The 12500-nt window shown below is 41.6% G+C and overlaps 1 protein-coding gene across 3 annotated transcripts in view; it reads left to right on the forward strand.

The window, feature by feature from the left end:
• Positions 1-8123: 8123 nt before the first annotated feature.
• LOC117599943 (phosphoinositide 3-kinase regulatory subunit 6) overlaps positions 8124-12500 on the forward strand; it is a 26405-nt gene continuing 22028 nt past the window's right edge. The window contains exons 1-3 of one of the 3 annotated variants that reach the window (XM_053228845.1): positions 8124-8287; positions 8749-8865; positions 8999-9085. In XM_053228845.1, the coding sequence (XP_053084820.1) occupies positions 8811-8865; positions 8999-9085 (142 nt within the window). In that variant the 5' untranslated portion in view covers positions 8124-8287; positions 8749-8810. The remainder of the gene's footprint in view (positions 8288-8748; positions 8866-8998; positions 9086-12500) is intronic. The other 2 variants (XM_053228853.1, XM_053228850.1) reach the window with 2 other exon arrangements.

A 12500-nucleotide genomic window follows, 5' to 3' on the forward strand; every position in this document is an offset into this window, starting at 1 on the left:
TTGTGCTGTAGACCCTGAGCGCTGGGGGACAGCAGGTCCAGGTTGTGCTGTAGACCCTGAGCGCTGGGGGACAGCAGGTCCAGGTTGTGCTGTAGACCCTGAGTGCTGAGGGACAGCAGGTCCAGGTTGTGCTGTAGACCCTGAGCTCTGGGGGACAGCAGGTCCAGGTTGTGCTGGTGTGATTAGAGCTTGATTTCAGATTTCAGGGAAGAAACTTACACTCAGAAACACTCAGAACCCTACGCTCAGAACCCTACACTCTCTCTCCCTCACTCTCTGTCGAGCTACACATGCTACTTCTGAGATGCCAATGATCCTGACCCCTTCTGCTCCTCCTCGCTGCCTGATCCATCCTGATGCCCTGCTTCTGGTTGGAGTTCTCATCGGTTGAGTTGCTCGCTGCTGCTGGGGCCCCATATGGACGGTCTGAATGGGGATGGTGCCACCTGGGGGCTGTGGAGATGGTGCTGCTTGGGGATCTCATATGGGGAGCTGTACTGTACTGTACTGTACTGTAATGGCTTGGGACTGCGATTGCTGTAGTGGCTTTGGGGCTGCAGTTGCCACGAGCAGCTTCATACTCAGGACTCCATCAGTGGACAGTGGATAGATTTTAACCAGCCGGACCTCTTGCAAAAACTGTGATGAATTTACTGGTTGTACATTCGCACTATTTGTCCATGTAGTACACAATAATAGAAGGGAATGATTTATAATCGCACTATCCGTTGCACCCAGATGAGGATGGTTCCCTTTTGAGTCTGGTTCCTCTCAAGGTTTCTTCCTCATATCATCTCAGGGAGTTTTTCCTCACCACCGTCACCTCTGGCTTCTCATTAGGGATAAATTCACATATTTACAATATATTTTTGTGAATCCATTTATTTCTGTAAAGCTGATTTGTGACAATGTCCATTGTTAAAAGTGCCATACAAATAAAATTGAATTGAATTCTACATTTTTATAGAGTGTTTGGAAATGGGTTGTCCAGATATCCCCATCCTGAATTGCCAATTCTTCATGCTCTCTTTTTTTTTTTAGTTTGTTGTTGAATTGATGTGTGTTGATCGACTCCGTGATTAGTGTCAGTTGTTTCAGTGTGTGTTGTGCTTGTTTGGTTCTGAGTGTACGTTTATACTGTTTGCGTGTTTCACAGTAAAGAAGTCGTATGTTCGTGTTGTTTGGATCTCTGTGCTTTAGCTTCGATAATTTCCTGAGTTCTTTTCTTAAATTCTGACAGTCTTTGTCAAACCAGCTGTCATCTTTTCTGCATGTAGGACTTCATGTATTTCTAATTTCTAATTTAGCCTTCTCTGCTGTTCTTTTGAAGATCATATTAATATGTTGGACTGCCTGATTGACTCCTTCTTTACAGTGAGTGTGTGTGGGGTCCAGAAAGGTGTGTAACGGTGTTTGACTTTCTCGACTGCTGACTGTGTTCTGGAACTCGTCGCTGCTGCTTTGGGCCGTGTAGGATGGATTTGTAGGATTTGTGGGTGTTGTACAGCTTACTGGGCTGTGTGTCTGTGTGTGTGTGTGTGTGTGTGTGTGTGTGTGGTGGGGTTAGTTTCTGTCTTTCTGATGAACACAGGAATGTGATCAGACAGAGGGGTTAGTGATCTGACAGTGAATGCACTGAGAGAGAAAGGATCTAAATCTGTTCCCATTCCCATCACTGTTCCACACTTCAGGTTAAACTTCAAAATGAAAATTCACCTGCTGCCTTAAAAAGTGAGTAAACTCAGCTTGAAGATAACCTTTGTTTCAACTCCAAGTCAATCAAGATGATGACTTAAAGTGGATTACTTTAAGTTTAATATTTGAAAACCTATAAACTTGAGATTTATATCGAAACCTTGTCATGACAGTTGGAGTTAAAGAGAAGAAATAAGTTCACTTAACTTAAAGTTTTCATGTTTTCCAGTGAAGAGGAGAGCAGAATGAGTGTCTTAGTAAAGAGTCCCCTCGTATCCTCTCTCTCTATATATATATATATGTCTTTCTTTATCTCTCTCTCTCTCTCTCTCTCTCTCTCTCTCTCTCTGTCTCTCTCTCTCTATGTCTTTCTTTTTCTCTCTCTCTCTCTCTGTCTCTCTCTCTCTCTCTCTCTCTCTCTCCCTGTCTTTCTTTATCTTTCTCTCTCACCCTGTCTCTCTCTGTGTGTCTCGCTCTCCCTGTCTCTCTCTCTCCCTGTCTCTCTCTCTCTATATGTCTTTCTTTATCTTTCAGTCTCACCCTCTCTCTCTCTCTTTCTCAGTTTTCAGTGACAGTTTTCATGTGGTTTATTGGAGTGACAAACAATTGTACAGTTGTATTGCCAAAGCAGGTACAAATGAAGGGTGAAATAAAATAAAAAGACAAAACAAAATAAAATAAAATACTAATAGATTAAAATAAACAAAACAAAAAAAGTACAAACAGTGAACATAAATAAATATGTCTCTCTCTCTCTCTCTGTCTCTCTCTGTCTGTCTCTCTCTCTCTCTCTCTCTCTCTCTCTCTCTCTGTCTCTGTCTCTCTGTCTGTAGTGTTTGTTTAGCCTCAGTGCACTTCCTCATATTGTCTTGCAGTGACAGCAGGAATTCTGGGTAATTAAAGGCCAGGGTTAGTGGTGTGATTGTGAGTGAGGGATAAAGAGGAAGTGAGCAGGTGTGTATGTTTTATGTTTGGATTCAGAAATTGGAAAGTGTGTTCAGTTAAATATGTGACCCCAAGCCTCTGTGGTGTAAATCATTCAACTTACACTTTGATTTCATTTATTAGATTTATTTCTGATTATTTGCCATAAAACAAGCTCTTGATAGCTGCAGAGCTCAATCTGGCAACCCTGTCATTAACTGTCCTGTCCTCGGCTCCGCCCCCGAGCATGGGGCAGCGAGATTCCTGCCCCAGTGGGCTTCTGTTGCGCTGGTTGCAGTTCCCAGGTTTGACCACTAGGTGCAGTAATAACTTCCTAAAGCTACATGGGGCTCTGCATCAGCTGACACGAGCAGCAACAACTGTCTTGATTAAACATTAAAAAAATAGAGAAAAGGTTGAATATATAATCATTTTAGGAAGAAATAAATACCAACCAAATGTGTCACTTTATAAAAATGAACTCAAATAAAAAATGTAATTATTTAAAAATGGATCTCTCTCTCTTCTTTTCTCTTCTACAAAAGGACAGAAGGTGTTTCCTATTTTCCTCGACCGGCTGACAATTTCCTGTTTTCAGTTTTTTAGCTTATTACAACACTGCTATTACTGTTACTACAGTTCATCTGTAAAATCACTTTATAGACACAGAGTTACAGTAACAGCAAAGCGGGTCATTCTGTGTGTGTGTGTGTGTGTGTGTGTGTGTGCATGTGTGCATGTGTGCATGTGTGTGTTTGGACACGGTGCTTTTTCAGGTTAAATATAACCCTCTGCCTTTCCGCCTACACTTTTAGAAAGCCAGGAAACACATCAGTTCCTGTCGCTCTCTCTGTCTCTCTGTCTCTGTCACTCTCTCTCTCTCTCTCTCTCTCTCTCTGTTACAGGATATTTTGTGGTTTTGCATGTTGCTGAAACAGCGCAGTTCATCTTTAGACACTGTCATTTGCTCAGAACGCAGGCTTAATAAACACACACTGACCCAGTTGCTTTGTGGTTGTTTGAAGTGTACGTAAGGCTACAGAGCAGCAAGACAGAGAGCGATAGCGAGTGTGTGCGTGTGTGTGTGCATGTGTGTGTGTGTGTGTGTGTGTGTGTGTGTACACAGACAGTCGCCGCATTTCCTCAACCATCGGAAAATAACTGAAGATGTCACAGTGAGATTTTATTCATCGCTGCACAGTTCCTCGTGTTTCAGGTTATAACACTTCATTAGAGCGAATCCCGTTCTGCAGCTTTAACAGAGCAGAGCTGGGACAAACAAACAAACAAACAAACAAATAACAAAAAAAGGGAATGCATACTGAGAAATATATTAAAGGAAGAAGTAAAGTTCTCTTACAGGTTTGTAATGAAAAAACATCCAGAAAGAACATAACTATATAAATGAATTCAATAAGTAGATAAGATATAACAATAAAATACAATATTAATTCATTCAATTCATTTTTATTTGTATAGCGCTTTTTTACAAAGGTGTGTGTGTAAAAAGTGTGTGTGTGCCGTCTCTGATGAGCAAGCAGGGCGACGGTGGCAAGGAAAAACTCCCTGAGATGGTGATAGGAAGAAACCTTGAGAGGAACCAGGCTCAACAGAGAACCCATCCTCATATGGGTTTACACTGTAGTGTGCGTGTGTGTGTGTACAGTGTGTGTTTGTGTAGTCCATGGAAAACAGCTGAAGCGTTTTCGTGGCAGTGTGAAGCATTGCCGGTGGACAGGTCCAGAGTGAAGGGGGGGAGGTCTGGATTACCAGCAGCTCAGGAGTGTAGCTCGGCAGAAAGAGAAGGAAAGTGGTTAGGTACACTCACAGTCACCGTGTGGAGATAAAACTTAATGAGGAGTGCAGAGGACTCCGGCAGGACTAGCTCTAACAGCAGAACTAAAAGGAGAACCAGGGGGAAACACAGACGCGAGAGATCTCTGATATGTAAGGCATACAGTCACTCTGCCATCACACACCTGAGTGACTAATGAGAGTGAGGAAGACAGCATCCAAACACACCAGATCACCATAACACTCAACATCCACGAGTCCCCCAGATCTACTGCTTTGTCTAAAACACTAGTCGCTAAATGCTAGGTTAAATAAATAAGTCTTCAACCTCGACTTAAACACTGAGACCGTGTCTGCTTCACGTACATTAACTGGGAGGCTATTCCATAATTTTGGGGCTTGGTAAGAGAAAGCTCTGCCCCCTGCCGTGGTTTTGGCAATGCGTGGTACTGATAGACAGCCTGCATCCTTAGAGCGAAGTAGGCGTGGCGGAACGTAAGGTACTAACATATCGCTTAAATACTGCGGAGCGAGACCGTTTAATGCTTTATAGGTTAGGAGTAATATTTTAAAATCGATGCGGAATCTTACTGGGAGCCAGTGTAATGTAGATAAGACTGGCGTGATATGCTCATACTTCCTAGTCCTAGTCAGGACCCTCGCTGCTGCGTTCTGAACTATCTGAAGCTTATTTATGCATCTAGACGAACATCCAGATAGTAAAGCATTACAGTAATCTAATCTGGACGTGATAAATGCATGGACTAGTTTTTCAGCATCACCTAGCGAAAGTATATTTCTAATCTTAGCAATATTTCTGAGGTGGAAAAATGCTAACCTGCTTACATTATCTACATGTGCCTCAAATGAGAGATTAGAGTCTATAATCACACCGAGATCTTTTACTGTTAGACTACTTGAAACAGAGAGACCATCTAAAGTAACAGTGTGATCTCTAAACTTACTTCTAGCGGCTTGTGGTCCCAGTACCAGAACCTCTGTTTTTTCTGGGTTTAGCAGGAGAAAGTTGCTTAGCATCCAGTCTCTTATGTCTATCGCACATGCCTCAACTTTCTTTAACTGGCTATTCTCATCTGGCCTAGCTGAGACGTATAACTGTGTGTCATCAGCATAGCAATGGAAGCTAATATTATGTTTACGGATTATGTTACCTAAAGGGAGCATGTATAACGTGAAAAGCAGTGGGCCTAAGACTGAACCCTGCGGAACGCCATATTCTACTCGATAACGTGCCGAGTGGTCACCGTTTACATCTACAAACTGATAGCGATCGGTTAAATAAGATCTAAACCAGTCGAGGGCTGAGCCCTTAATTCCTACGACCTTTTCCAGTCTGTGAAGGAGGATATTATGGTCGATAGTGTCGAACGCTGCGCTAAGGTCGAGTAAAATTAATAGACTAATGCAACCCCGATCAGAGGCTAATAGCAAGTCATTGACTACTTTAACTAATGCTGTCTCTGTGCTGTGGTGGGGCCTGAAACCTGACTGATAACGTTCATAGATATTATTACTTTGTAGATAGATATTATTATTGTATATAATATTTTCTATTATCATCTTCTTAATGTCTATCTAGCTATCTATCTATCTATTTACTTGTTGGTTTGTTTGTTTGCTTGTTTATGGAAGAGTATGTGTTATAAAGACTTGACAGAAAATTTGAGTTTTTATGGTCAGAGTCGCTTCTGGAAATATTTTTCAGAATTAAGAATTACAGAAGATTATTATAGTTAACAGAGTTGTGTTTTTTGGGGTTTTTTTGTCACTGATTACAGTGACAGATTATCATCACGTGCTGGAGACACACACACACACACACACACACCTTTGTGTTTAGGATGTGGGCTGATTCACTGCAGATGGAACAGGAAATAGTAAAGACATTTAGGAAGAGATTGTTTCAGAGCCAGAAGCAGGTTAAACCAGCAGGTTTTTTTTTTTTTTTTTTTTACTGCATGTTGGGTTTTCTTCAACTTTGCAATATTGCGCAATATTGTGGGTTTGTATAGATGGCCCCAACACACACACACACACACACACACACACACAGACTGAACCGGTGCAAACAACACGACTGAATTCTTTCTTTTATTAAGAAAGTATGCCCTTCACCAAAAAATAACGAAGTGCTTATTTACTGCAAAAGATTCAGCGCAGACAAACAAGTGAAATGTTTAAACTCACACACACACACTCACACACACTCACACACACACACACACACAGATGATAACAGTGTGCTACAGTCACTCTAGATCCAGAACCTTGTCCTTTACACTCTCTGTATGCTCTGTGTTCTCACTAAAGAGAGAAACGAGTTATATTTTGATCTCCTCTCTGTGGCTCATCACGGCTGTGACAGGAGCGGAATGCCATTTGACCGTAACTGAACAGAGTCATTGTTCCTCACCAGGAGCACAAGGAACCTCCCGAGATCATGTTTAGGTTTCTGCAGTTCCTTCAGAATCGAAACCTAGAGCATAAAGAGTATGAGTCACTTTTCATGATTATAATGAGTTATGATTACAGAATGTAAAACATGCTGAAGTCCTGTTTCTCTGTTGTCAGGATACAGAAATGTTACTCAACATTACGACAGAGGAAACTTTTCACTAAAATCTCACTCTTCCTAAAAAAACAGCAGCCAAGCTATCGAGCTGAAGCAAGCCGACGAAAACAAACCCATAGACTATAAACTATGACAAAAAATCTCAACTACCAGCTCACCAAGCTAAAATATGCTAGCTAATATGCAAGCTAAATACATGAACCTTGTTGAAAAGACTTTGAACAGTGTAGCTAGCTAACACTAGCTAAACAATAAAATAAAATACGAGAATAAATCAACAGGTAGAAAGGTGTCCTTTTTATTTCCACGTGGGCGTGTCTGCGGTGGGCGTGTCTGCGGTGGGCGTGTCTGTGGTGGGCGTGTCTGCGTTGGAATTACCTGTGTATTTGCTTTTACACATCCGTCCACTCAGTAATTATATTCATTATACGCTAATTAATATCCATTACAAACTTATTAATGTTAATTATACATGTATTATTACTTATTAAACATGCATTACTATCCAATGTATGCTCATTAATATTCATTATTCATTATTAATATTCATTATAGTCTCATTACTGCCCATCATACACTCATCACTATCCATTATACGCTCATTAATATTCACATTAATACTATACTAAATCAGTGCAGTGCATGATGGGTATTCTGTAGCTGCTAGAGTTTTTGACACTGACCTCCTGCAGTGCATTGTGGGACTTTATGAACACACTGCTTTTGGATAGAAATAGTAGAAATTCCTAAATAGTGCACTATGTAGTGAACAGGGTGTGGTTTCAGACACATCGAGAGTCAGGGTTAAATGTAGACTCGACTTATTCCTGGACTCGACTTATACAATCAGCCATTCACACCCACACACACACACACACACACCCACACACACACACACACACACACACACACACACACACACACATACACCAATACACACACACGCTTTCTCACACTTCTAATCAACACTACCTTTCCTTGTTTCCTTGTCCACCCTCTGAACTTTCCTCTGTTTATTCCATCCTCTACACACACACACACACACACACACACACTGTCTCTCTTCCTCCTCCTCCTCCCTCGCTCACTTGCTCTCTCGCTCTCTCTCTCTCTCTCTCTCTCTCTGTCAGTCTCTTTCGGACTGGCTGGGTGAGTGTGTGTGTGTGTGTGTGTGTGTGCGCAGTAGATAGAGGAAGTGTTATTCGGCGTGTCACTCTCTCACTCTCTCAGTCGACTTCATGTGCATGGCGATGTAGTCCAGAACAGAACTCTACAAAACAGGTCAGAGAATGGAGATTTCTTTTAACTGTGTGTGTTTGTTGAGGTGTGTGTGTGTGTGTGTGTGTATGACTGTGTGTGTGTGAGTGTGTATGTGTGTGTGTGTGTGTGTGTGTGTGTGTGTGTGTTGAAAACGTGGCTCGTTTTGCTTAATGCTTAGCAGAGATGGAGCAAGTCTGAGTTAGTTTCTGTTTTTCGTTCCACTTTGCATTCCTTCCATCCTGTTTTTGGACATTGTGTGTGTGTGTGAGTGTGTGTATGAGTGTGTGTGTGTATGAGTGTGTGTGTGTGTGAGTGTGTGTGTATATGTGTGTGTGTGTGTATATGTGTGTGTGTATGTTTGGGTAGCTGGAAGAAAGAAAGTTTGGCTAAGTTGAGAGCCGATAAAGGAACAGAATGTCTGAGTCAGCTGTGTGTGTGTGTGTGTGTGTGTGTGTGTGTGTGTGTGTGTGTGTGTGTTGCAGTAGCACATCTATTTGCTTCTTTCCATCATAGCGACCACCAACAGTGACATCATCATGCTGACATGATGGCATCGTGGGTCTCTAACTCTAGCGACTGTAGCGGTATGGATTCAGAAGGTACTGGTTCTTGTTCTGAGTCTTATTAACAGTTTATAAACGTTTATAAATGTATTATAATCACTTATCAAATTAGTTATAATTAAGTAATTAATAAATGTGATGTTTAAGATTGTGTGTGATGTGTTTTCAGAATTCGCGGCTCTCGACTCGGAAATCTACCGAAGCCTACAAACCATTCTGAGAGAGCTGGACACCTCGCAGTCTGTGGTCAATAAAGGTAACACACTCACCTGCAGAGTAATGTGTACTCACCTTCACACACTAATGTACACTCACCTTCACACACTAGTGTATACTCACCTTCACACACTAATGTACACTCACCTTCACACACTAATGTACACTCACCTTCACACACTAATGTACACTCACCTGCACACACTAATGTATACTCACCTTCACACACTAATGTATACTCACCTTCACACACTAATGTACACTCACCTTCACACACTAATGTACACTCACCTTCACACACTAATGTACACTCACCTTCACACACTAATGTATACTCACCTTCACACACTAATGTATACTCACCTTCACACACTAATGTACACTCACCTTCACACACTAATGTACACTCACCTTCACACACTAGTGTACACTCACCTTCACACACTAATGTACACTCACCTTCACACACTAATGTACACTCACCTTCACACACTAATGTACACTCACCTGCACACACTAATGTACACTCACCTTCACACACTAATGTATACTCACCTTCACACACTAATGTACACTCACCTTCACACACTAATGTATACTCACCTTCACACACTAATGTATACTCACCTTCACACACTAATGTACACTCACCTTCACACACTAATGTACACTCACCTTCACACACTAATGTACACTCACCTTCACACACTAATGTACACTCACCTTCACACACTAATGTACACTCACCTTCACACACTAATGTACACTCACCTTCACACACTAATGTACACTCACCTGCACACACTAATGTACACTCACCTTCACACACTAATGTACACTCACCTGCACACACTAATGTACACTCACCTGCACACACTAATGTACACTCACCTTCACACACTAATGTATACTCACCTTCACACACTAATGTATACTCACCTTCACACACTAATGTACACTCACCTTCACACACTAATGTACACTCACCTGCACACACTAATGTACACTCACCTTCACACACTAATGTACACTCACCTTCACACACTAATGTATACTCACCTTCACACACTAATGTATACTCACCTTCACACACTAATGTACACTCACCTTCACACACTAATGTACACTCACCTGCACACACTAATGTACACTCACCTTCACACACTAATGTATACTCACCTTCACACACTAATGTATACTCACCTTCACACACTAATGTACACTCACCTTCACACACTAATGTACACTCACCTGCACACACTAATGTACACTCACCTTCACACACTAATGTATACTCACCTTCACACACTAATGTATACTCACCTTCACACACTAATGTATACTCACCTTCACACACTAATGTACACTCACCTTCACACACTAATGTACACTCACCTGCACACACTAATGTATACTCACCTTCACACACTAATGTACACTCACCTTCACACACTAATGTACACTCACCTGCACACACTAATGTATACTCACCTTCACACACTAATGTATACTCACCTTCACACACTAATGTACACTCACCTGCACACACTAATGTACACTCACCTTCACACACTAATGTATACTCACCTTCACACACTAATGTACACTCACCTTCACACACTAATGTATACTCACCTTCACACACTAATGTACACTCACCTTCACACACTAATGTACACTCACCTTCACACACTAATGTACACTCACCTTCACACACTAATGTATACTCACCTTCACACACTAATGTACACTCACCTTCACACACTAATGTACACTCACCTGCACACACTAATGTATACTCACCTTCACACACTAATGTATACTCACCTTCACACACTAATGTACACTCACCTGCACACACTAATGTACACTCACCTTCACACACTAATGTATACTCACCTTCACACACTAATGTACACTCACCTTCACACACTAATGTACACTCACCTTCACACACTAATGTACACTCACCTGCACACACTAATGTACACTCACCTTCACACACTAATGTACACTCACCTTCACACACTAATGTACACTCACCTTCACACACTAATGTATACTCACCTTCACACACTAATGTACACTCACCTTCACACACTAATGTATACTCACCTGCACACACTAATGTACACTCACCTTCACACACTAATGTACACTCACCTTCACACACTAATGTACACTCACCTTCACACACTAATGTACACTCACCTTCACACACTAATGTACACTCACCTGCACACACTAATGTACACTCACCTTCACACACTAGTGTACACTCACCTTCACACACTAATGTACACTCACCTGCACACACTAATGTACACTCACCTGCACACACTAGTGTACACTCACCTTCACACACTAATGTACACTCACCTTCACACACTAATGTACACTCACCTTCACACACTAATGTGTACTCACCTTCACACACTAATGTATACTCACCTTCACACACTAATGTACACTCACCTTCACACACTAGTGTACACTCACCTTCACACACTAATGTACACTCACCTTCACACACTAATGTACACTCACCTTCACACACTAATGTACACTCACCTTCACACACTAATGTACACTCACCTTCACACACTAATGTACACTCACCTTCACACACTAATGTACACTCACCTTCACACACTAATGTATACTCACCTTCACACACTAATGTACACTCACCTGCACACACTAATGTATACTCACCTTCACACACTAATGTACACTCACCTTCACACACTAATGTACACTCACCTTCACACACTAATGTATACTCACCTGCACACACTAATGTACACTCACCTTCACACACTAATGTACACTCACCTTCACACACTAATGTACACTCACCTTCACACACTAATGTACACTCACCTGCACACACTAATGTACACTCACCTGCACACACTAATGTATACTCACCTTCACACACTAATGTACACTCACCTTCACACACTAGTGTACACTCACCTTCACACACTAATGTACACTCACCTTCACACACTAATGTACACTCACCTTCACACACTAATGTACACTCACCTTCACACACTAATGTACACTCACCTTCACACACTAATGTATACTCACCTGCACACACTAATGTACACTCACCTGCACACACTAATGTATACTCACCTTCACACACTAATGTACACTCACCTGCACACACTAATGTACACTCACCTTCACACACTAATGTACACTCACCTTCACACACTAATGTACACTCACCTGCACACACTAATGTACACTCACCTGCACACACTAATGTACACTCACCTGCACACACTAATGTATACTCACCTTCACACACTAATGTATACTCACCTGCACACACTAATGTACACTCACCTTCACACACTAATGTATACTCACCTGCACACACTAATGTACACTCACCTTCACACACTAATGTACACTCACCTTCACACACTAATGTATAC

The sequence above is a fragment of the Pangasianodon hypophthalmus genome, chromosome 2, assembly GCF_027358585.1.
Source record: "Pangasianodon hypophthalmus isolate fPanHyp1 chromosome 2, fPanHyp1.pri, whole genome shotgun sequence".
Taxonomy (NCBI): Eukaryota; Metazoa; Chordata; class Actinopteri; order Siluriformes; family Pangasiidae; genus Pangasianodon; species Pangasianodon hypophthalmus.